This window comes from Lithobates pipiens, unplaced genomic scaffold (assembly GCF_037356315.1).
Source record: "Lithobates pipiens isolate NorthernLeopardFrog02 unplaced genomic scaffold, aLitPip1_a1.2 Scaffold_13, whole genome shotgun sequence".
In the NCBI taxonomy this organism is placed as follows: Eukaryota; Metazoa; Chordata; class Amphibia; order Anura; family Ranidae; genus Lithobates; species Lithobates pipiens.
In genome coordinates this window covers 167,076,355-167,103,453 of record NW_027507718.1, presented here as the reverse complement: position 1 = coordinate 167,103,453, position 27,099 = coordinate 167,076,355, and the positions used below count along the sequence as shown (strand labels likewise).

Below are 27,099 nucleotides of genomic sequence, written 5' to 3'. Positions count from 1 at the left end.
TCACAGAAGCAGAAATTACGAGGGCTATCCAATCGCTACTCACCAACAAAGCACCAGAACCTGATGGTTTTGTGGGACAGTATTACAAAAAATTCAACCACATTCTCACCAAACACATCACCCCATTGTTCAATTCTGCTGCCTCCTCTGCCTCTTTCCCCCAGGAAATGTTGAAAGCATTAGTTGTCACAATACCGAAGCAAGGGAAGGAACCCACTTCGACACAAAATTTTAGACCCATTTCCTTGCTCAACCATGACGTAAAACTGTATGCCAACGTTATAGCAAATAGGCTAAATGACTTAATGCTGCTATTGATACACCCTGACCAATCTGGCTTTATTAAAAGGACGGCAAACATCTGATGCGACTCGCCAAATGATTAATATCATCCACTCCACGGTGACCCATCGAATGCCTTTCTCCGCTTCCATCTTTGGATGCAGAGAAGGCATTTGATAGGGTTCACTGGCAATATCCATTATATTCCGAGGCCATATTCTATTAGCAATATTAGCCCTTTACTCCTCCCCATCAGCGCAAGTATTCTGCTCATCCATGTTATCCACTGAATTTAATATAACAAAATGGTACTCGTCAAGGTTGCCCCCTCTCCCCCTTAATCTTTGATTTATTAATAGAACCCCTTGCAGCTAAAGTCAGATCCCAACCAAATATCTCAGGTATTAACATTGGAGACAGAGAACATAAAATTAGTTATTTTGCCGATGATGTGATCCTCATTGACCAACCCTTCCTCTTGCCTGGCTTCGGTACAAAATTTGTTAGATGAATTTGGTTGTGTATCCTACTATAAAATCAATGCGTCCAAGTCATACATACAGCAACAGCACCTGTGCGACCAATACCCCTATACATGATACGCGAATTCCATCACTTATCTGGGCATTAATCTAACACTACCAAAGATTTATACAAATCAAATTTCATTCCTTTCCTCACCACACTTTCTACTGACCTAGCAAATATCTCCAAACTTACACTGTCCAGCTCAGGCAGACTTGCAGCATTCAAAATGCTCAAGCTTCCCCAGCTGCTATACTTATTCAGAGCATTACCCATACCAACTTCCTTCTTCAGGCAGATTCAATCAATACTTCACAAACTTATATGGCAAGGGAAGAAATCTAGAGTAGCACAACACATACTCATGAAACACAGAAAAGTAGGTGGCCTGGGATATATTATAGTTAGAGACTACTACATTGCGGCTATCCTGGCTCAGCTCAAGGCCTGGTTTACTCCTGACCCTCACATCCACTGGAGCACCATAGAAGCTTCTCAGGTATTAGTTAATTTACATAATTGGCTAATATCTACTCCCAGAATTAAGTTATCTGACCATCTATCACCAACAATAAAAGCATCGGTAGCAGCATTTACTTAGACACACTTTCATACTTAAGTTCCCACCTGCACAATTCCCCTTCTGACCCAAGACATACAGCTTTCTTCTTGGAAAAAAATATGGGTATTTTATACATCACTGATCTATACGATAATAACTTCTTTCACCTCCTTGCAAAATAAATTCTCGCTCCCTACTAAGGAATACTTTAAATTTTATTAGAATATCACACTACCCAATTCGAACACCCTCCTTGCGCCGTACTATACCTAAATTGGCTTGGGCATACTTTTTCAACGCTTCATCGTCTATCAAAGGAATTTCCCTCTATGCCCTACTAGCTGGTAAAGACATCTTCGAGAAATTACCCCCTATGCTAAAGTGGGAAAGAGAGCTAGGTACCTCATATTCCTCACAGCAATGGCATACTGCATTGCGAGCCACTTTATTGGCAACGAAATTGGCAAATTTATGGGACCTCACATACAAGATAAATCTTAGGTGGTACATCACCCCAACGCAGATTCACAAATATAGCCCCACAACAGATTCTGCCTGCTGGAGATTATGTGGCCTCCCTGGCACCTTATATCACATTCTATGGTTTTGCCCGAAAATTAACCCAGTTTTGGAAAGATATCTTTAATCATATCAGCTCTCACTCACATTGCCTCCCCATCTAACCCAGAATTGGCGCGCCTGAATATTGGAATTGAAAATTATCCACATCATCTCCAATACACAGTTACACACATGTCTAGCAGCAAGATTGACCATTGCACATAACTAGAAATCCCCAGACCACCCATCACACACTGAAGCCATACGAGCGACACACTTGCATGGCATGTATGAATGCATGTACGCCTCAGCAGAAGGACTATTGTCTAAATGAATCAATCGCTAGACAGCCTGGCTGGATTGGTACAAATCAGCCATGCCTGTATTCCCTTGAACATTCATACCATTTTGTGAGAGAAGCATATCACACATGTCCTCGTGTACCTCTCCCAATCCTCCTCCTCCACCCCCTTTTTTTGTCCTCTCTCTCCCCTCGCCATGCTTTAACTGGTAATTGCGCAGTCATGCAATGTTGTACCCAAACAAAATTTGCGTCCTTTTCTTCCCACAAATAGAGCTTTCTTTTGGTGGCATTTGATTGCCTCTGCGATTTTTATTTTTTGCCATATAAAATGGAAAAAGACTGAAAATTGAGAAAAAAAAAAATATATATATAATTTTCTACTTTTTGTTATAAGAAAAATCGAAAACTAAATTTTAGTCATACATTTAGGGCAAAATGTATTCAGCCACGTCTATAGTAAAAAAAAATGTCAATAAGCATATATTTTTTGGTTTGTGCAAAAGTTATAGCGTCTACAAACTAGAGTACATTTTCTGGAATTTACACAGCTTTTAATTTATGACTGCCTATTTCTTAAGGTGCTAAAATAGCAGGGCAGTACAAACCCCCCCCCCCCCAAAATGACCCCATTTTGGAAAGTAGACACCCCAAGGAAATTTCTGAGAGGCATGTTGAGCCCATTGAATATTTTTTTTGTCCCAAGTGATTGAATAATGACACAAAAAAAATAAATAAAAAAAAGTTGACAAAAAGTTGTCACTAAATGATCTATTGCTCACACATGCCATAGTTGTATGTGGAATTGCACCCCAAAATATATTCTGCTGCTTCTCCTGAGTACGGGGATACCACATATGTGGGACTTTTTGGGAGTCTAGCCGCGTACAGCACCCCGAAAACCAATCACTCTCTTCAGAGTTTCTAAGGGTGCAAATTTTTGATTTCACTCCTCACTACCCATCACAGTTTCGAAGGCCATAAAATGCCAAAATAACACATAACCCCCCCAAATGACCCCATTTTGGAAAGTAGACACCACAAGCTATTTACTGAGAGGCATTTTGGAGTCCATGAAATATTTTATATTTTGCCACAAGTTACAGGAATATTAAAAAAAATTTTTTTGCACAAAGTTGTCACTAAATGATATATTGCTCACGCATGCTATGGGCATAAGTCAAATTACACCCCATAAAAAATTCTGCTGCTTCTCCCAAGTACGGGGATACCACATGTGGGGGACTTTTTGGGAGCCTAGCCACGCACTGGACCCCGAAAACCAAGCACTGCCTTCCGGATTTAAATATAAAACGCTACCAAAAAAAAAAAAACACTGTTAGCGATCGCAGGGATCAGGCCTGACTCTGCGATCGCTGTAGTTATGTGTTTAGTGTTTTGTAAGTGACAGTGATCGATCGATCGATACTGCACTTGGGTGGGCTGGGCAGAGGGGCAAAACGCAGGTGCTAACAGGTATCTGGGCTGATCCCGCTAACAATGCGGTTTTTTGGAACCCTAAACTGCTGGGGACGCTAGTATAGATCTGATCAGATATTGATCTGTTCAGATTCTATACCACTACGGGAGGTGTATGCTTTGCGCGTGGGTGTTAGCAGTACTGGCACTAACCTAACGCTGCCTGGGGCGACCCTAAAACCTAATTGATATCACCTGCCGCGTGATCAGGGGGTTAAACCTTTATTGGGTAATAAATGGTGGGTGCCCTGATGCTATAAAAAGCAAACTAACCAGAGTGACCCGTAACACTTATACGGTGATCACTGGTGAAAGGGTTAACTAGGGGCAATCAGGGGGTTCAAATTTTTATTAGGTAGTATATGGGGGTCCCTGGCGCTATATAAAAACCTGGCGGTGAACCTAAAAAAATAACGAGCTACCTAGCGACACTAATGCAGCGATCAGAATAATGATCGCTTAGTGACACTGGCAAAAGGGGGTGAAAGGGTTAAATCTTTATTGGGGGGTGGTAGGGTGCTACCCTGGACCCAACACTAACTGCCCTGACAGTTTTTACTTTTACAACTCATAAAAGTAAATAAATGATCACTGCAATCAGTGACACTGACGGGGGGGGGTTTGTGTGCCTATGTGTTATTTAGTGTCAGTGTAGTGTTTGGTGCAGAATTACTGTGTCCTCTCCTTGTAGTCCGGTCAATAAAACCGACCCGAGGAGAATGACATCACTTCCTCCCTGCCTGTGCATACAATACACAGTGGGAGGAAGCTTCTCATTCGCCAGCAGCTATTGAGAGGGGATGACCCCCCACCCGCTGGAAAGCAAGCACGTACATGTACGAGCTTGTGCCTGTACATGCCATTGTAATGACGTACAATGTCATGCAGCGGTCCTTAAGTGGTTAAATATATAACCTGCATGATAACCAAATAGCCATTATTAGTTCATGTCATCCAGGTATCTCTTCCCTGTCATTACCCCTTGGGTTTTACCATTTCCTGTTTCTTATCCATATGTTGATTTACCTTTCTCTTAACTATAGAATATGCCAGAGATGCTACAACGATAGACGCTATTGCTACCCTTCGCGAGGGAGTATTCCCTTGCTCTTGTGTACAGTGTGTTCCCATTTGGGGTACATGGGGCAAAGGGTTGACCTCCCTTAACATCCATGTTCTGTCATGCTGATTTTACGATTTTGATGACATCGTACTGTGTTTACTCTGTTTTATAGCAAGTTGAAATCTTATCACATGTTGTATTATTAAGGATACTTTGCGAATGCAACTTCCTTATCCTGTAACTTACATAATTCAAATAAAAAACTATTGAATAGAAGACTGACCAATGGAGGCAGAAAGATCTTATTAACAAAAAAAAATTCTTGACATCTGGTCTGGCTAGATGTATTACCCCCTGGAGAAGTTAGTTAACCCAACCTGATACAGGGGGTTTTAGAGGAATGGTTGTGTATTCACCTTATAGTGCTGGCGGGGCTGTTCTTACACCGACGACAGGGTCTTTACCTACTATCCCAACCATCATGTTTTGGGTTTTGAAGGCCAGGGATCTGCTAGGAACCCAGCAGTGATATCCTTTTCCACCGCAAGCATTATAAGAAAGACAGTTGTACTACCAAGGTTTCCTAGTGTGAACCTGCTAGGTTTGTTTTTATTCATTCATCTGGTTTTATAATCCATTCATTTTGTTATTGGCCCATGAATTGTATTGAGTGTCTGGGCACTCAGTCCTCACTGTGGGACTCTTCATATGCCACACTCAGAGGCTCCACTTGCCCGTTGTCCTGGTAAGAGCAGACACCTGCACACTAGAGAACTGATTGATATGTCACGTTTTCTATTTACAGCATTTGCATGCTTATATTCATTGTAAGAAAAAAAGATTGTCAGGCCTGCAATACACCTGATACCGACTATGGTCATTGGTATTGCCTTCCATTTGTTGACTGCAATTTTGGCACCAAGTACATATTGTAAACTTCTCTTTAATATACTCCTCTGAAAAATCATAAGAGATTAGTTAGAAATCCCAAACCCAATATATTTTCTGAAAGAGGCCCTGAAGAATAAAAAAGTGGTTGTTGCAATTTTTTTTGCTTGCATGATATTTGCTCAGCTGTAAAGCTCTCCCTTTACTAGCATCTTCCCCAACCCTCTGACATACATGGTCTCGCTCATACGTAAAAACATCTTCTCTCCACCAATTTTGAACCAATCTCCTTGCTCCATTAACCTCTTAACCTATTAATCTCCATTTAACTACTCTACTCCATGCCTAGTCTAGAACTGCCTGAGCCAATACTGCACTGATAACCCTCTTAAAGCCTTTCAGTCTAAATTTCAAAAACTACACAGAAAAACTTAGATGAAAGGCGCCTCCAAGTGCAGTATGCAAAATTTAATAAGATGCAAAGGGTTAAAAGAACTTACAAGATTGAGTGTTAAGACATGATAAAATCAAGAATGGGGAGATGCCTATGTAAACAAGCCATTTCCCCGTTCTGCTTAGCGAGAAGACAGATCTATTGCTCCGCGTCATCGCGAGCATCTCTAAATTAACACTGATCGCTGTATAAATAACAATGGTCCAAAAATCCACCCCCAACAACCACCAATATACACTTATTGCAATTTTTTAACCAAAAATATGAATACATATCGGCCTAAAAAAAGAGGGGGGAAAAAAAAAAAAAAAAAAAAAAAAACTATTGGTGCTTCTTTTGTTTAGTTTATAGTGCAAAAAATAAAGCAGAGGTGATCAAATACTACCAAAAGAAAGCCATTTGTGGGTAAAAAAGACCTCATTTTTGTTTGGGTGCAACATTGCCAGTTAGAGTGAAGCAGTGCAGTATCGCAAAAAGTGCTAGTCAGGAAGGGGTTAAATTCTTCCAGGGCTGAAGTGGTTAAAATTAATGTAGAGTATTTTTTTTTTTTTGTGAACATACATATTATAGTTACCTGCCCTGTGCACTGGATTTGCACATAGCAGCCCGGATCCTCTTCTCAGGTCCTTTTCGGCTCTCCTAGCACATCCCTCCTGTTGTGTCCCCACAGCTTGCTATGGGGACACCGTGCTGAGCCACAACTGCCCGTGCCCATTCAGACATGGAGCTGTGACCCAGTGCCCCCTTTCTCTCCTCATTGGCTGACTGAAAGGCAGCAGTGGGAGCCAATGAAGAGGAGAGTCACAGGCAGCCGAGACAATCCTGCAACATTGCTAGATCTAGGAGGGACCGTAAGTATCAGAGAGGCTGTTGCACACAGAATGTTTTTTATCCTAATGCACAAAGACAGAAAAAAAAAACTTTTGCCTTTACAATCACTTCAAGCCGACTTGTGAGCACCTATACAAATGCTGTTTTTCGATTTATGAAATTCTCATGTATTGGATGTACTTTCACCATTTTTGGGCAGCACAGAACAATCAGGATATATGTATGTAGGTATATAGTGCAGCGGTCACTGAAGTATTTTATTAATTTTTCCACTAGCACAATTACTGTTGGATTTATATACATCAGTATGATTGGGTTTTTTTTTTATTTATTTTTTTGTGACAAACACACAAATTCCCCTAACCCAATCTTTTTAAATACTGGATCACATCCTGCATGAACCAGAACACTTCCCTTTCAACATATTCAAGGCAGAAGGCAGTTATACCTTTTTTAAATGCAAGATACTAAAAGCTTAAAAAGTAACTATTATTCACCACATCCTAACCTCTGGCTTATAAAAAAAAAAAAAAAAAAAAAAGAAAAGAAGACTAAACCACCCACTGGCACCCTTGTCAAACCCCAAAGTTCTTCCAGTTACATCCTAAAAGTATGAGCACTTTCTGCACACAGACCCTCCCTCATGGCTGAAGTTTAGTAGAAACACAGCCCCCCCCCCCCCCCCCCCCCCCAAAAAAATAAAAAATAAATTGTACATCTTACCAAGTTCTGTCGGCTTTAAAAGCTCATCAACCACGTCGTAGAAAGGGAGTTTGACAAGTCGCACCTCAGGCTTGCTCATTGCTTTGGGAGGTATCCGAGATATGCCATTGACATGCTTTGCATATACAGACTGGTAGTCCATGTTGGGTTGAGTCCTAGTCGCAGTTGTTCCATGGTCAAAAGATGGATGGATGAGCAAAGAGTCCGATCTGTGCGATTGTGTCAGTTGTGTTGCAGCTGTGGTAACTAAATCAGTGGGTTTCTTTGAATATCTTGTCTCATAGAGCTCCTTTATCTTTTTGAAGACTTCAGGGCTACAATCGAATTGCACTAATTGCAAAGCTCGTGTGACAAGCTCATGCTTCAAGCCACTTTTACTGCGTCCGACATATCCCAGAAGCATCTGAAGATCAGATACTCGGAAACTCATCACCATGTTCTGTAAAAAAGGAACAATGTAAGTTTTATCAAGAGATAAAACAAATGAATATACTCCCCAGATATATTTATGAACACAAAAACAAATCTCAATTTGATAAAAAAAATAAACTGGTAAGCTTGTATAAAATGAAACAAAACATTTACATGGATTAGAAGACCTTTCAACATTTCATACTGGTGTGCACTGTAACGATAGTGGTGTCGATGCATTGTAAAGAAAGCATTACACTTTCCTAGCTTTATAGAAAACATAAAATTACATTATTTACCATTGACCACAATGTTATGGTGTACTGCGTCGCAACACGCCAAGCTGAAAAAAAGCAGTACATGGCAGTGTGGTGTGAACCTAAGAGTCAAAACAAATTAATTTGTATAGGCAGACATATAGAGGCATGGAGTTCACCAGAGCTTCACAGGTTGCCAGTGGAGTCCTCATCCACCAGCTCTGTGATGTTACAGAGTGGAAGTTAGAGACCTTTCGCTCCCTCAACCTTTTGGTTTGAGGATGCCCCACAGATGCTCCATAGGGTTTAGGTCTGGAGACATGCTTGACCAGTACATCACCTTTACCCTCAGCTTCTTTAGCAAGGCAGAGGTCTCCTCTTAGAGGGGTGTTTGGGGATCGATAAGTTGCAATACTACCGTGCAGCCCAGTCTCCAAAAGGGAGGGGAGATCATGCTCTGCTTCATGATGTCACAGTACGTTAATATTCATAGTTCCCTCAATGAGCTGTAGCTCCCCAGTGCCAGCAGCACTCATGCAGCCCCAGACCATGACACTCCCACCACCATGCATGACTGTAGGCAAGACACTCATCTTTGTACTCCTCACTTGGTTGCCGCCACACACCCTTGACACCATCTGAACCAAAATACGTTTATCTTGCTCTTTAAACCACAGGACATGGTTCCTGTAATATATATCCTTAGTCTGCAAACTTTCTTGTGAATAATCTTTAAAAAGAGGCTTTCTCTGGGACAACAGCCATGCAGATCACTTTAATGCAGTGTGCAGCATATGGTCTGACCCAGCCAAGATTCTCAGTTCTTTGCAAAAGGGTGCCATGTTGAACTTATGCCGTGTACACATGACCGGACTCCCCGGCAGACTAGGTCCGATGGACTTTCGGCAGAGTTCTGACGGACTTTCCCCACACACCAACAGACTAAGTCTGTTACGTTTTGAATGTGATGACGTAAACGGGACTTAAGTTAAATAGCCAGTAGCTTCCCTTGCGTTGTATTTAGTCCATTGGACCAGCACACAGACCAACGGTTTCCCCCGATTTTACTCTGTCGGATAGATATGAAACATATTCCATTTCTAGGTCTGTAGGATTTTTTTTTCAAAAACGATCAGACTAGCCCACATATGATCGGATTTTCCGACAGACTAATCCCTTCGGACCTTGTCTGCCGTAACATTTGATCACGTGTACGAGCCATTCCAGTGACCAGTATGAGAGCGTGAGTGATCAACACCAAAATGTAATACACCCGAGACCTTTCAAAGCGACACTGTGCTTTGGCGGCACTGGCCATTGATTTCAACGGCATGGGCTGTTCAGGAGCTCCAAATACAGTGCTCCCACACTGCCCCAGAGATGCTACTTGCATAACTTATTTCCTGTCCTGCAAGCACACAGCTCCAGTGTGAAAGCACTTAAGCTTCCACACTGGGGCTGCATAAGTAGTTTACAGGCCCTTTTTAGGTGCTATTTTTAGTGCAAAAGCGCCTGTAAAAAAGCCTCCTGTGCGAAAGTGGCCAAAAAAAAAAAAAAAAAAAAATCACATGACATTGGGAGGGAAAATGGCTCATTGGGCCCAGTTTGGATAATTTTAACTTAGGGATGTACTCACTTCTGTTGCCAGCGGTTTAGACATTAATGGCTGTGTGTCGAGTTATTTTGAAAGGACAGCAAAATTTACACTGTTAAACAAGCTGTACACACCACTTTGCTACAATGTAAAGTGTCACTTCCTCAGTGTTGTCACATGGATATAATTTAATATTTACAAAAACTTAAGGGGTGTACTTGTGAGATACTGCATCTCCTGTGACGTTAAACTTGTCAGCTGTTATTAGGCTGATAAAGGAACTGAGCAGGAGAAAGCCACAGACTTAGCGCTTTGAAGAGAGATAAGAAAACACTGCAGATTTAGATGCCCAGCTCAAAATTTAATTAAATCGGGTTTACATCCACAACCATAAGAGAAAGACACTTATGCAACTACATTTTATTTTTACTGCAGCATTACACTGATTTAGGGCAGTGCCATTGCCGGCAGTTACCGCCGATATGACGACATGTCAAATCGTACCAATGAACCAGGGCTAATACTTAGACTGCATTTGGAGAGACGTCAAGGAAAGCACCTGTCCCGGTAACCATTTCTCTGTTTTATGAAAAATTAACACACTGGATGTTACATTAATTGATTGCAAACGTTCCTGAAATTTATTTAAATGCTCATATGTGTATCATGATTTAGAGATGTTCCTATCTGAGAAAGGGTGAGATCACGTTAGCCCGAAACTGTCATATGATGGAATATCCCTCATTTTTATTTTCTTCAAATAAAATTTTATGTGCAGCAATCATTACTTTTGTATATATGGCCCATGGGACAGCCTTATTGTTTGCACTGTGAGAAAAAAAAAAATGAAATGTATTTTATTGGGAATGTGATACCAAACACAAAGTGGCACAGAATTGTGGAGTTCAAGGAAAATGGTTTTCAAAAGGTTTTACAAGATCTGAAAAGCGTGCATTTGTATTCAGCCCCCTTTACTCCAATACTAAAATCTAGTGTAACCAATCGCCTTCATTAGTCACCTAATTAGAAAATAGAGTTCAACTGTGTAGAATTTAACCTCAGTATAAATACAGGTATGACACCATAATGTTTGTTAGAGAATTAACTGCATCTTAAAAAGGGCCAAAAGGAACACACCAGTGAGATAAAAGAAAGGTTAAATAATATATATATATATATATATATATATATATATATATATATATATATAAAACCGACTGGCCGGACAAGGACAGCATTAATTAGAGAAGCGACCAAGAGGCCCAAGGTAACTGAAGGAGCTGCAGAGATCAACAGCTCAGGTGGGAGAAACTGTCCACAGGACAACTATCAGTCATGCACTCCACAAGTCCACTAGCCAATCAAGCAGCGCGATGCCATGATCATTAAACCAGGTATTGGTACTTTTGGCAGTGTGGGCAGGTGCCAAGTCCTGCTGCAAAATGAAATTAGCATCTCTATAAAGCGCCCCAACATTTCTTGGTTGCATGAGGTCCAGTGTGAAATTTGCAGTCGCCTGACCTACACCCCATAGAGAATCTGTGGGGTATTGTCAAGTGGAATTAGAGACACCAGACCCAACAATGCAGGCGAGCCAACGGCCGCTATCAAAAGCAACCTGTGCTGCCATACCGCACTGATTCAGTAAATCATGCAAAAGGAGCCCCTTACCAGTGCACACTATACATACTTTTCACAAGAGAAAGAAAGGGGGGGGGCGCGGGATGTATCCAGATTCCCCTAAACTGAAAGTAGTAAGTAGGTAGGTCATCGAACCTGGATGGTTGGTTATATAGTAGCCATGGTTGCCACTGCCAGACCCTGAGACATTTTATTATGAGTATCAGAATTTCTCATTTATCATATCATTCATGCGATTTTCAAATGCTTCAAAACTAAGCATAGGGGTTTTTCCACAAAATGGTCAATTTAGTTGCGTTAAAGAGGTGCAAAGCTAGTTGGCGTTCTGGGCATAGTATTTCAGTTATTGGTTTACATAGAAGGGCTTTGCAGGGGTCTCTTAAGGTTAGAGTGGAGCATATTGCATAAAGAGTATAAACCCTGACCCATAACCTGAATCCCTTAGGACTTGTCCACTAAATATGGGCCATTGTACCTTCCAGTGAGCATCAACTGTAACAAAAAAAGGGGGGAGTACATAGGAATATAGTGGGCTAGCCTGGTTGGCGTGTAATACCATCTATAGAACACATTATATGCCTTTTCCAGAATAAGAATATTCCTAGAGCTCTTTGTAAGGGATATCATGATCTGCCAGTCCTCTGGATCCAACTGTTTACCCAGGTCCTTCTCCCATTGGAGACGATATAGTCGTACTGCGGGTTTCCTGGAGGAAATGATTGAGAAGTAGATTAAGGATATTAATCCCGAGGAATGGGGTGTAGCCCTGCAAATACGTTCAAAGGGGGTCAGAGTGTATGGGGTGGGTTGTGCTTTTATAAGTAGCTGTAGGAAAGGTTTTATTTGAAGGTAGCTATAGTGTTCATTAAGGGGTATATGAGAAGATCTGAGAGCTTCAAATGTGATTCTCGTGGGGGGTGAACAAAGAATGGATGTCAGTGAATCCATTACTTATCCACCATGAAAATTGCTTAGGGTTCTCACAGCTAAGGGGAATAAAATAGGATTTTTACATCATACTTACCTGTAAAATACTTTTGAGTACATCTTGGGCTAATATTCATTACCTGCTGGGTTATACTGCATCTCTAGGTGAATGGACACTGGTAGACCAAAAGGTCTTTAGACAGGAAGTGATCCCCTATATAGCCCCACCCATACAGGAAGCACTTCAGGTTTAGTAGCAAGCACCAAAAAAAAAAAAAAAAAAAAAAGAAAGGGGGGGGGGGGGGGGGGAGGAAGGGATCCGTGTCCCATGATGTACCCCACAAAAAAAAAAAAAAAAAAAATTGTGCTGAACACCAGGTAGCAGCTTTACAAATCCGAGCCACAGATAACTGATGGCAAAAAGCCCAGGAGGTTCCTATACCCCTGGTAGAATGAGCTCTCAACCTAAAGGGAGGAGCTTTGATTCAGACTGTATGCCTGAATGACCAATTGATGGACCCAACTGGCAATGAAAAAAATAAATATGTGGACGAGTCTCATCCTCCGATCTCCGCAGATGTAGACAAGTAAACCTTAACCGCTGAACGAGGCTGAGGTGGAGGGGGGGGGGGGGTGGAGAAAAGGAAGAGGCGGCAAAAACTTCCTGATTTAAAGTAAAGGCCGACACCACCTTTGGCAAAAAGGATGGAACTGGTCCTAACACGAACGTCATGGTGAAGGATCGCGTACAGTTCCCTGCATGAAAGGGCCACCAACTCAGACACCCTTCTAGACAAGGTGATAGGCAAGCTAGCCTTCCTGATGGAGGACAGCAAGTCTAATGGAATTTCCTTAACCAAATAGGCATCCGCGCTATAGCTGAAAGATGGCTACAGCGCAGACAGCAATTGGCTGGAGGCCGTCCCTGGAGTCTTAAGTAAAAGCGACTTTCCTCCTCTCTGGGCAGTCTGCCAAGAAAAGAGCAAAGAGATGCAATGTTTACAATTCTGAATGAACTGAGCTCTGTGTGCAGGAGTTCTCAGTTTAACTATTTAACCAGTTGCCGACCGCCGCACGACGATATACGTCGACAGAATGGCACGGGCAGGCATATGGGCGTACATGTACGTCCCTGCCTTCCCGCGGGTGGGGGGCCCGATCGGACCCCCTGGCCAGCGGCGGTCAGAATCCGTTCAGGAGCGATCCGGGATGAGGGGGTGGCCATTCGTTCATGGCCACCCCCTCACAATCGCTCCTGACGAATGGAAGTGCAGCGTGACATCACTTCCTCTCCTGTAATGTAAACACAGGCAGAGGAAGTGATGTAATCTCTCCTCCGTGTCGGTATTTTTCATTCCAGCACCGAGGAGAGAGGATCGTGAGTTGCACCAACACTACACAATACAGTAGAACATGCCAGGCACACTCACCCCCCCAATCACCCCTGCACCCCCAGTGACACCAATCGCATTTTATTTTATTTTTTTTGCATTGGTGTCATTTGTGACTAATAACTGTTAGGGTTAGCCCCCTTTAGTTCTAGGGTACCCCGCTAATCCCCCCAATAAAGGTTTAACCCCGTGATCACCCCCCGTCGCCAGTGTCACTAAGGCTGGGTTCACATTGCAGCGGTTTATGAGAATGGATGTGATTCGCACCGCACATCACATCCGATCTCTGTGCGATTCGAGTTCAGCCATACAGATAGTATGGCTGAATTTGCGACGCACCCGCCGCAAACTCGCACGGGACCCTTTGTTGGTCCGCAGCAGAATCGTATCGCATGGGTGTTCACACCATGCGATCCGATTCCTGTCCGAGATTGCAGATCGCACTGCGATATGCGAACTGATCTGGGGGTGTCATTAACATTTCACTGACACTCCCAGCAGTTCGCATAGGGCAGTGTGATGCGGGAACCCGCCGCGGATTCGTGGCGTTCCCGCACCGCTCCAGTGTGAACCCAGCCTAATAAGCGATCGTTTTTCTGATCGCTGTATTAGTGTCACAGGTGACGCTAGTTAGGTTCGCCGCAGCTTTTTATAGCACCAGGGACCCCCATATACTACCGCATAAAGCCCCCTGATTGCCCCCTAGTTAACCCTTTCACCAGTGATCACCATATAACTGTTACAGGTGACGCTGGTTGGTTAGTTTTTTTTTTATAGTTTCAGGGCACCCGCCAATTTTTACCTAATAAAGGTTTAACCCCCTGATCACCCGGCGGGTGATACAAGTTTGAGAGTCAGATAAGGTCTGCGTCGCCCCAGGCAGCGTCAGGTTAGTGCCAGTACCGCTAACACCCACGCGCAAAGCATACACCTCCCTTAGTAATATAGTATCTGATCAGATCTATATTAGCGTCGCCAGCAGTTTAGGTTTCCCAAAACGCATTGTTAGCGGGATCAGCCCAGATACCTGCTAGCACCTGCGTTTAGCCCCTCCGCCAAGCCCAGGCCAGCCCACCCAAGTGCAGTATCGATCGATCACTGTCACTTACAAAACACAACACACATAACTGCAGCGTTCGCAGAGTCAGGCCTGATCCCTGCGATCGGCAACAGTTTTTTTTGTAGCGTTTTGATACAGTCCCCTGACAGCCTAGGTGCTTTTTTACCTGTGAGTCTCACTAGTGTACCCCTAAATTTAGGGGTGTCTACTTTCCAAAATGGGGTCATTTGGGGGGGGGGGGGGGGGTTTGTGCCATCTTGGCATTTTATGGCCTTCAAAACTGCGATAGGTAGTGAGGAGTAAAATCAAAAATTTACACCCTTAGAAATCCTGAAGGCAGTGCTTGGTTTTCGGGGCCCCGTACGCGGCTAGGCTCCCAAAAAAATCCCACACATGTGGTAACCCCGTACTCAGGAGAAGTAGCAGAATTTATTTTGGGGTGTCATTTCACATATGCCCATGGCATGTGTGAGCAATATATCATTTAGTGACAGCTTTGTGGAAAAAAAAAAAAAAAAAAAAGTTTGTAATATTCCCGCAACTTGTGGCAAAATATAAAATATTCCATGGACTCAACATGCCTCTCAGCAAATAGCTTGGGGTGTCTACTTTCTAAAATGGGGTCATTTGTGGGGGTTTTGTGCCATCTTGGCATTTTATGGCCTTCAAAACTGTGATAGGTAGTGAGGAGTGAAATTACAAATGTATGCCCTTAGAAATCCTGAAGGCGGTGCTTGGTTTTCGGGGCCCCGTACATGGCTAGGCTTCCAAAAAGTCGACCACATGTGGTATCCCCGTACTCAGGAGAAGCTGCAGAATGTATTTTGGGGTAAAATTCCACATATAACCATGGCATGTGTGAGCAATATATCATTTAGTGACAACTTTGTGTAATTAATATATATTAATATATATATATATATATATATATATATATATATATATATATATATATATATATATATATATATATATATATATATTTTATTTTTTTTGTCATTCAATCGCTTGAAGCAAAAAAAATTAAAAAATATTCAATGGGCTCAACATGCCTCTTATCAATTTCCTTAGGGTGTTTACTTTCCAAAATGGGGTCATTTGGGGGGGTTTGTACTGCCCTGCCATTTTAGCACCTCAAGAAATGAGATAGGCAGTCATAAACTAAAAGCTGTGTAAATTCCAGAAAATGTAGTTAGTTTGTAGATGTGACAACTTTTGCGAAAACCAATAAATATACAGTTATTGACTTTTTTTACCGAAGACATGTGGCTGAATACATTTTGTATTAAATGTATGACTAAAATTGAGTTTATTGGATTTTTCGAACAACAAAAAGTAGAAAATATTTTTTTTCAAAATTTGCGGTCTTTTTACATTTATATCGCAAAAAATTAAAAAAAATTAAAAATCGCAGAGTCAGTCAAATACCTTTAAAAGAAAGTTCTATTTGTGGGAAAAAAAGGACGCAAATTTTGTTTGGGTACAACATTGCATGACCGCGCAATTACCAGTTAAAGCAGCGCAGTGCCAAATTGTAAAAAGACCTCTGGTCATTGACCAGCAAAATGGTCCGGTCTGAAAGACTAAATCTTTGACACTTATTGGCTTACAAGTAAAAATCCTGTATTTTCTGCCAGAAAATGACTTGGAAACCCCAAAAATGATATATTAACTAACAGTAAAGTTAGCCCATTCCCCCCCCCCCCCATACAAAAGTTTTGATTATCCGTTTTTAAATAGTTTTTTTTTTTATCTAAATTATACATACAAGTAAACTGATTGGAGATTTGTTTTGCTTAACCTCCTCGCGCCCGCCCTATGGCCGAATGACGGCAGTAGAGCAGGCGCCTTCGTCCGGGTTGTCGTCCCTGGACGGCGTGATGTTTACTTCCGCAATGCGCGCCGCCGCGGGCGCGCATCGCGGAAGTTCTGTGTTCGCCGTGTCCCCCGGGGACAGGCAAACACAGATCGCTGTAAACGGCCAATCACAGCGGCCGTTTACAGCGTGATTGGCGTATCCAATGGGAGATGATCTCATATGTTTACATATGAGATCATCTCTCAGCGCCGCTCTCCTTCCTCGCACAGACAGTGCGAGAGGGGAGAGATGAACGGCTGCAGCGGCAGCCGTTCTGACTGTGAAAGAAAAAAAAGTAAAAAAATAAAATAAAGTGCCATCCTCCCCCAGCAGTGCCATCCACCATCCACCCCCAGCAGTGCCATCCGCCCCAGTGCCATCCGCCCCAGTGCCATCCGCCCCAGTGCCACGTGTCGTCAGTGCCACGTGTCGTCAGTGCCACGTGTCGTCAGTGCCACGTGTCGTCAGTGCCACGTGTCGTCAGTGCCACATAGTGCCATCTGTTATCAGTGCCATGTATCAGTGCCATTTGTCATCAGTGCCACCTGTCAGTGTCACGTGCCATCTGTTGTCAGTGTCACGTGTCATCAATGCCACTTATCAGTGCCATCTGTCATCAGTGTCACGCGTCATTGGTGCCACGTATTAGTGCCATCTGTCACCAGTGGCACGTATTAGTGCCACGTATTAGTGCCACGTGCCATCAGTGCCACGTATTAGTGCCACGTGTCATCAGTGCCACATATTAGTGCCACGTGTCATCAGTGCCACATATTAGTGTCATCTGTCATCAGTGCCACATATTAGTGCCATCTGTCATCAGTGCCACATATTAGTGCCATCTGTCATCAGTGCCACGTGTCATCAGTGCCACGTGTAAGTGTCATCATTGCCACGTATCAGTGCCATCTGTCATCAGTGTCACGTGTCATTGTCCTGGTATTTCAAAAGTGTAATAAATAGTCAACAAGTTAGATGTGTAATTTATGCTTCTAGAACACGTGATGGTGCTCCCTGCATGTTGGGCCTCTCTATGTGGCCAGGCTGTGAAAAAGTCCCACACGTGGTATTGTAATATTCAGGAGGAGTAGCAGAATTTTTTGGGGGGTGTCATTTGTGGTATACACATGCCACGTGAGAGAAATAACCTATTACAATGACAATTTTGTGGAGAAAAATAAAAAAAAATGAAAAATCTTCATTTTGCAAAGAATTGTGGGAAAAAAATGACAACATCAAAAAGCTCACCATGCCTCTTACTAAATACCTTGGAATGTCTACTTTCCAAAAAGGGGTCATTTGGGGGGTATTTGTACTTTTCTGACTTGTTCGGGTCACAAGAAGCGAGATAGGCCACCAGTACATCAGATGTGATCAATTTTGTGCGATTCGCACCACAGCTTGTAGACGCTCTAACTTTCACAAAGACCAAATAATATCCACTAATTTGGGTTATTTTTACCAAAGATATGTAGCAGTATAAATTGTGACCAAAATTTATGAAGAAAAATTAATAATTTGCATAATTTTGTCACAGAAACAAAGAAATATGCGTTTTTTTTCAAAATTTTCGGTCTTTTTTCATTTATAGCGCAAAAAATAAAAACCCCAGAGGTGATCAAATACCACCAAAAGAAAGCTCTATTTGTGGGAAAAAAAGGACAAAAAATTCATTTGGGTACAGTGTTGCATGACTGAGTAATTGTCATTCAAATTGTGAGAGCACCGAAAGCTGAAAATTGGTCTGGGCAGAATGGTGTTTAAGTGCCCAGTAAGCAAGTGGTTAACCACTTGCCGACCGCCGCACGACGATGTACGTCCTATTTTTGAAGAGGGATATCTCGGTAACGGCAGCAGCTGCTGCCACAACCGAGATATCCATCTCTTCAGGCGGCGGTCGGCTGTACGATAACGGTGGTCTCCGCGAGATCACCGCTATCGGCGGCGGGAGAGGTGCCACTCCCCCTCCCGCCGCTTACCGGAGCCGATCGGGTCCTTTCATCTGCTGGGCATAGAGACAAGTGAGGCTAAGATGGCCCCCACTCGTCTCTATACCATAGGAGGGCGGAAGCGACGTCAAAACGTCACTTCCGCCCATACCTCTTAAAAGGTATTTTTTTTTTAAATGTCAGATTTTCTTTTTTTTGTTGTTGCATTTTAGCCCAAATATAAGATCTGAGGACTTTTTGACCCCAGATCTCATATTTAAGAGGACCTGTCATGCTTTTTTATATTACAAGGGATGTTTACATTCCTTGTAATAGGAATAAAAGTGATCCATTTTTTTTTTTTTAAACAGTGTAAAAATAAATAAAATCAAATAAATAAGAAAAAAAAAATGTTTTAAAAACACCCCGTCACGACGAGCTTGCGCACAGAAGCGAGCGCATACGTGAGTAGCGCCCGCATATGAAAACGGTGGTCAAACCACACGTGAGGCATCGCTGCGATCGGTAGAGCAGGAGCAGTAATTCTAGCCCTAGACCTCCTCTGTAACGCAAAAAATGCAACCTGTAGAATTTTTTAAATGTCGCTTATGGAGATTTTTGAGGCTAAAAGTTTGACGCCATTCCACGAGCGGGCGCAATTTTGAAGCGTGACATGTTGGGTATCAATTTACTCGGCGTACCATTATCTTTCACAATATAAAAAAATAAATTGGGCTAATTTTACTGTCTTATTTTTTTATTCAAAAAAGTGAATTTTTTTCCAAAAAAAGTGCGCTTGTAAGACCGCTGCGCAAATACGGTGTGAAAAAAAAAGTATTTCAATGACCACCATTTTATTCTCTAGGGTGTTAGAAAAAAAAAAACAATATAAAATGTTTGGGGGTTAAAAAGTAATTTTCTAGCAAAAAAAACTGTTTTAAACATGTAAACACCAAGTCTGAAAAAAGAGGCCTGGTCCTTAAGTGGTTAATAAATGTTTAAATATAAGACATTTTCTGTATCACTTAAGGCTGCTTTCACACTGGAGCAGGCAGGTGTTGATGGTAAAACCCTGCTAGTTTTAGCGGTGCTTTACAGTCATTTTAGCAGCCCTATTTGGCTGCTAGTGGGTGCATACAACCCAGCTAGCGGCCAAAGAAGAGCCTAAATGCGGCCGTGAGGCGCCGCTGCCAAATCGCATTGCATGAGACAGTGGTGCCAATTCATATCAATGGGCAGGAGTGGTGGAGGAGCAGCATACACCACTCCAAAGGTGCTGCCTGCAGGACTTTTTTTTTTAACATACTGCCAGCGCATCGCCTGAGTGTGAAAGCACTCGGGCACTCACACAGACTGCAGGTGAGCCGTTTTGCAGGCACTTTACAGCCCGAAAGCGCCTGAAAAACTCCAGTGGGAAAGGCGTCTGTTAGATTTTTTGAGACGGGGGGGGGGGGGGGGGGGGGTGTGGTGTCGGGGCATCGGAATCAAATATCGGCATTGGCCAGAGAAAAACCAATATCAGTCAACCTCTAAGCTTTACCATCTGAGAAGATAAAAAGCCTCATTCACAAACACCACAAAAGACTTCAAGCTGTCATTGTTAAAGGGGGCAATACACGGTATTAACGACTTTAGCCCCGGAAGGTTTTAACCCTCTTCCTGAGGAGAGCAGGTTTTACAATGCGTCACTTTAACTTGCAGTGTATATATAGATTTTTTTTTTTTTAATACTACGCTGACAAACTCAATGACAACAAGCGCATTTAGTTATACTATACTACAGAATAGCTAAAAAATAAAAAAAATAAAAATAAAAATACACATAGCATGCAAGCAATCCATTCCAAATGAAATTTAAAAAGTGCAATTATATTATCTTTTTGGTACAAGTCAAATGTAACTAGACAGACATAACTACCTTGCATGGCAAGAGCTGCACTGTTTAACCAGTTGCCGACCGCCGATGTACGTCGGTAGAATGGCACGGGCAGGCATAAGGACATACATGTACGTCCCTTGCCTCCCGCGGGTCGGTGCCTGCGGCGGTCGGTATTCGTTCGGGAGCGATCCCGGACGAGGGGACGGCCATTCATTCATGGCCACCCCCTCGCGATCGCTCCCGACGAATAGAAATCCCCGGTGACATCACTTCCTCTCCTGTAATGTAAACACAGGAGAGGAAGTGATGTATTCTCTCCTCCGTGTCGGTATTTTTCGTTCCGACACGGAGGAGAGCGGATCGGTGAGTTGCACCAACACTCTACACACACAGTAGAACATGCCAGGCACACTCACACCCCCCCTTTACCCCCCGATCACCCCCCCAATTACCCCTGCCCCCCCAGTCACAGTGACACCAATGTCATTTTTTTTTTTTTTTTTTTTGCATTGGTGTCATTTGTGACTGTAATAACTGTTAGGGCAGTTAGAGTTAGCCCCCTTTAGTTCTAATGTACCCCCCTAACCCCCCCAATAAAGGTTTAACCCCGTGATCACCCCCCGTCGCCAGTGTCACTAAGGCTGGGTTCACATTGCAGCGGTTTATGAGAACGAATGTGATTCGCACCGCACTGCAGTGCAAATCACATCCGATCTCTGTGCGATTCGAGTTCAGCCATTCGCCGCACCCGCCGCAAATTCGCACGGGACCCTTTTTTTGGCCCGCAGCAGAATCGGATCGCATGGGTGTTCACACCATGCGATCCGAGTTTGCAGATCGCACTGCGATATGCGAACTGATCTGGGGGTGTCAGTAACATTTCACTGACACTCCCAGCAGTTCGCATAGGGCAGTGTGAACTGCCGCCGGGAGGCATGCGATGCGGGAACCCGCCGCGGATTCGCGGCGTTTCCGCATCGCTCCAGTGTGAACCCAGCCTAATAAGCAATCATTTTTCTGATCGCCGTATTAGTGTTACAGGTGACGCTAGTTAGGCAGGTAGGTATTTAGGTTCGCCGCAGCTTTTTATAGCACCAGGGACCCCCATATACTACCGCATAAAGCCCCCTGATTGCCCCCTAGTTAACCCTTTCACCAGTGATCACCATATAACTATTACAGGTGACGCTGGTTGGTTAGTTATTTTTTTATAGTTTCAGGGCACCCGCCATTTATTACCTAGTCTCACTAGTGTACCCCTAAATTTAGGGGTGTCTACTTTCCAAAATGGGGTCATTTGGGGGGGTTTGTGCCATCTTGGCATTTTATGGCCTTCAAAACTGTAACGCCCTTAGAAAGCCTGAAGGCGGTGCTTGGTTTTCGGGGCCCCGTTTGCGGCTAGGCTCCCAAAAAGTCCCACATATGTGGTATCCCCGTACTCAGGAGAAGCAGCAGAATTTATTTTGGGGTGTCATTTCACATACGCCCATAGCATGTGTGAGCAATATATCATTTAGTGACAACTTTGTGTAAAAAAAAAATATATATTTTTTTTTTGTCATTCAATCGCTTGAGGCAAAAAAATAAAATATTCAATGGGCTCAACATGCCTCTTATCAATTTCCTTAGGGGGTCTACTTTCCAAAATGGGGTCATTTGGGGGGGTTTTGTACTGCCCTGCCATTTTAGCACCTCAAGAAATGAGATAGGCAGTCGTAAACTAAAAGCTGCGTAAATTCCAGAAAACGTACCTTAGTTTGTAGATGTGACAACTTTTGCGCAAACCAATAAATATACAATTATTGACTTTTTTTTTACCAAAGACATGTGGCTGAATACATTTTGGCCTAAATGTATGACTAAAATTGAGTTTATTGGATTTTTCTAATAACAAAAAGTAGAAAATATCATTTTTTTTCAAAATTTGCGGTCTTTTTACGTTTATATCGCAAAAAATAAAAATCGCAGAGGCAATCAAATACCATCAAAAGAAAGCTCTATTTGTGGGAAGAAAAGGACGCAAATTTTGTTTGGGTACAACATTGCATGACTGCGCAATTACCAGTTAAAGCAGCGCAGTGCCAAAGTGTAAAAAGACCTCTGGTCATTTACCAGCAAAATGGTCCGGTCTGAAAGTGGTTAAAAAAATAAAAAGAACTATCGTAAATATATATATATATATTTTTTTTTTTTTTAAAGTTGCCTCCTGGCTTTCAAATTGATTTCGTCCATTCTCCCCCCCCTCAGATTTCACTTCCACTATAGATCATTCTATGCTATTATTCAGCGCTACCAGCAAAAGGTGGACTATGTCTGCAGTGTGGAAATATTTTGAAGTTTATGATAAAGACCCCAAATTTGCAATCAGTAGTCTTTGCTCAGCAGAAATTTCAACAGGGGGTACAGCGCCCAGGCATTTTTCAACAGGTTTGATACACCTGAAAACACCTCATCCAGTTCAACATTTAGATTACAAGAAAACAGTGGCCACAGTCTTTGAAAAGGTTAAAAAAAATTTTTTTTCAAGTGACAGTTCCAAAGCTTGTGCCATAACAGATAACATTATGGAATTTACTGCATTAGACGACCAGCCATTCTCTGTTGTGGAGGACATTGGATTCCGTAGGCTCATGCAACATATTGAGCCGCGTTACTCACTACCAAGCAGACGCTACTTTGCAGATATCTGTCTACCTGAATTGTTTTGCAAGGTTAGAAAACACGTTCATGAGCTCAGGACTACCGACATCATAGCAATCAGTTTTGCTACCGACATTTGGAGTTCAGACATCAGTCCAACGAGCATGCTTAGCCTGACAGCGCAGTGGATAGTTGACAAAATTTCAATTGCAAAACATCCTACTTAACGCACGTGAGTTTGTTGGATCACATACTGCAGCAGCAAGAACTGACACTTTAAAATCCATGCTTGGCACATTGAGAAGTCTAAAGTGCCTTTGATTGCACGAGATAATGCGCAGAACATGGCAAAGGCAATGGAGGACAGTGAACATAAAAGCATACCGTGTATGGCACACACGCTGCAATTGGCTGTGAATGAAGGCTTGCTGAGTCAGCGCACCATATCCGAAATTGTATCAAAAGGAAGAAAAAATTGTGGGTCACTTTAAGCATTCTCTGCTTGCTTATTCCAGATTACAAGCTTGGCAGATACAGTTTGGAAAGCCACCGAAACAACTGCAGCAAGATGTAGCCACTCGTTGGAACAGCACCTACTATATGCTGCAAGTCTTTTTGAACAAAAGCGCGTTTTAGCTGCATATATTACAGATTACGAGCCGCTGGCAACACTGAGCGCACATCAGTAGATCTTAGTTGAAAATAGTTTGTCTCCATCTCCATTTCAACAGTTAAAAGAAATAAGCTCAACTAATGCTTCCATTTCTCAAGTTATTCCCTTGATTGCCGCACTGAAGTGTCTGCTAGGAAAAAAGATAGAAAAAGACCATGGCGTAAAAATGGCTAAAACCACTCTACTGGAGGCCGTTACCAACCGGTTTCAATACACTGAGTCCAACCCTCTGTACTGCATTGCAACAGTTCTAGATCCTCGATTTAAAGAGGATTATTTTAATGTTGAGAAAAATCAGCGTGCACAGGAAATGATACAGGCACAAAAAAGTGTATTTTTGATACACAAAAACACAGACGCAATAAACCACACTCTTTCCCACTGAAAGTTAATAGTTTATCACTTTAAATATTAAGAGTTATTTTTCTGGAGTCCTAAATATGACCTTTACCAGATATAGAATGTACTAGTTTTTCATTCCTCTTTTTTAGAGTAATGGTGTGATGTTTTTAGCACGTGTAGGTTTATGGTTGGATATATTAAATTTTTGGAGATAAGAATGTGTTTTTAATCAGAGGATCTATGTGGATCCACTTCTGAATATATACCTAGGATAGGTATGAGACGGGCTTACTGTTAGATATAAAAAAGGTCCTATGGAGAGAGATTCTTTCCCTCTCCCCCACTTATTTCCTTTAAGGGAAAAAAGGGAAGGGAGAAAACACTGGGATACAGAGGGGTCCTACGATAAAAATAGGCAACTATATTAAAAGTTGCTAATCTTAGGTTATTCCCCTGACTGAAAGCAAGTCATTTGGCCATAGTAATATATGTATATATGTATTAGTATAGGGTGATCGATATAGCTTAGAAGTCGGGTTCTCATATTTTATTTCTATATCTTTTGCTTTTTTTTTTTTTTTTTGCCTCGTTGTGTTACTAATGGCCGGGAGGTTGACACTCAGTTACCGGGTTTGACTGGTGAGCATCATAGCAAACTATTGCTACTTTTCTTTGTCGGGACATGAAGACCCTTCATGTGTTTTCGCTAAACGCCAAGGGCCTAAGCAAAGATGGATACTCCTGCATGATTTGCAGCATCTTTAAAAAAAAAAAAAAAAAAAAAAAAAAAAGGGAAGTCGCATTCATCCACGAGACATTTTAGAGATAAAATACCCTTCCTAAAAAGTCGTCAGTTTCCGACAGTGAATCATTCTACAATTTGCTAAGTCGAGGGGGGGTGGCTATTCTCCTTTCGGGTAGAGCATCATGGTCTCAAAGACTTGGTCAGGGACCCTGGAGAGCACTTCCTGTTTGTAAAAAAAAAAAAAGTCAAGATAGAAGATATGGGGGTCACCTTAGCAACATTATATGGCCCCAATGACCATCAAGAGGCCTTTTTAGGTAAAATGTTCAAACGGCTGATTGAATTTACAGAAGGACAACTGATCATGGGGGTGGGGATTTTAATATTTCATTAATCCCATCAGAAGACACCTCCTCTGGCCTATCAGCCATTTCCTTTGGTGCACGCAACCGTATTGCCCAAATCCTGAATAGAAATCAATTGATATATGGAGTTCATTTCATCCTACAGAAATAAAAAAAAAAAAAAAGGGGGGGGGAGGGGACTACACTTTTTATTCCCTCCCCCATAAGTCTTACTCTCATATAGATTATTTTTTGACCCACATGCACAACTTCATTCAGTATGAGCTGTTACTATTGGTTCCATTACCTGGTCAGACCATGCACTTATCTTCTTGACATATGAGCTATATAAATCCCAGACGACTAGATCCAACTAGTGGAGACTAAATGAAAGCCTCTTATTAGGACAAAAGAAGTCCTAGAAGCCATAATTAAAGAGTTAGACTGTGACCCCCAAATTGTCTGGGAAACATAAGGTGGTCATCAGAGGGGTACTGATCAAACATGGTGCTAGGATTTAAAAAAAATAAATAAAAAAAAAAAAAAAAAAAAAAAAAAAAAAAAAAAAAAAACGCAGAAGGGAACAGCTGAAACTATTGCTTGCAGAATTAGCCATTTTGGAGCTCTGTCAAAACAGGCCCAGTCCCCCCCTCTAGAGAAAGATCTTCTGTTTAAACAAACACAAATAAAGCAAAAGCGGCACTACAGATCTGTAGGAAATTTTCGTATGCGTCAGGAGATAAAACGTGGGAGGTTCTTAGCTAAGACTTTGCGTGAACAGAAATTGATGAACTATATGCCACATTTGGTTTCACCTAATAGGCCTAAGGCTACAAAACCACAGGAGATAGCATGTTAGTTTCAAAAATTTTATAAATCCTTGTATAATCTACAGACCAAGTCCCCCACAAGCCCATATAGACACATACATCTCAATCTTTAATACCCCGACTATCAGAAGCAGCTAGAGATAATTTGGAAAAACTTTTTTTTTTTTTTAAACAATGGAAGAACTTCAAAGGAGTGGCAAGTGCTACTAAATTGGGAAAGGCACCAGGTCCTGATAGCCCAGTATTATAAGACCCTGCTCCCCTCTTTTGCCCATTATACGGTTAAATTATTCAATGCTTTGGGTTCGACAGCAACATTAACAAAAGACACCCTGTTAGCCCATATCTCGGTGATGGCAAGAGAGAGAGAGAAAGGACCCAACCCCTTATGGAAGTTCTAGACCGCTCTCCCTGTTTAACTTAGATCTTAAGCTTCTCTCGAAAATTCTGACAAACAGGATTCAACAGTACATACCGAATTTGATACATTTATATCAGGTGGGATTTGTCCCTACTTGGGAAGCAAGAGAACACCACAAAGGCCCTGAATCTCCTACACGTAGTGAATAAAACATATATCCAATGTGTGTTTATAAACACAGATGCTGAGAAAGCCTTTAACAGGGTGAATTGGAATTTCATGCTTGCAGTTTTACGTTCTGGAGGTTTTGGGAGGAAAATGTTGCAGTGGATAATATCCATCTACTCCCACCCAGTGGCCCGTGTACGGGCCAAGGGAGTACTATCAGATAGCTTCCAAATCTCCAACGGAACACGTCAGGGTGTCCCATCACCACTCCTCTTCGCCCTGTCCCTGGAACCATTTCTCAGCACAATACGCTTAAACCAGGACATTAAAAAAGGAGAACAGATAGGAGGCCCAAAATAAAATCTCAGCCTACGCAGATAA

At 42.3% G+C, this 27,099-nt stretch overlaps 1 protein-coding gene across 1 annotated transcript in view; it reads right to left on the bottom strand.

Moving 5' to 3' along the window:
- Positions 1 to 27,099, bottom strand: part of PIAS4 (protein inhibitor of activated STAT 4) — a 157,370-nt gene that overhangs the window by 108,734 nt on the left and 21,537 nt on the right. The window contains exon 2 of the mRNA XM_077475816.1: positions 7,670 to 8,108. Coding sequence (XP_077331942.1) covers positions 7,670 to 8,108 — 439 coding nt within the window. The remainder of the gene's footprint in view (positions 1 to 7,669; positions 8,109 to 27,099) is intronic.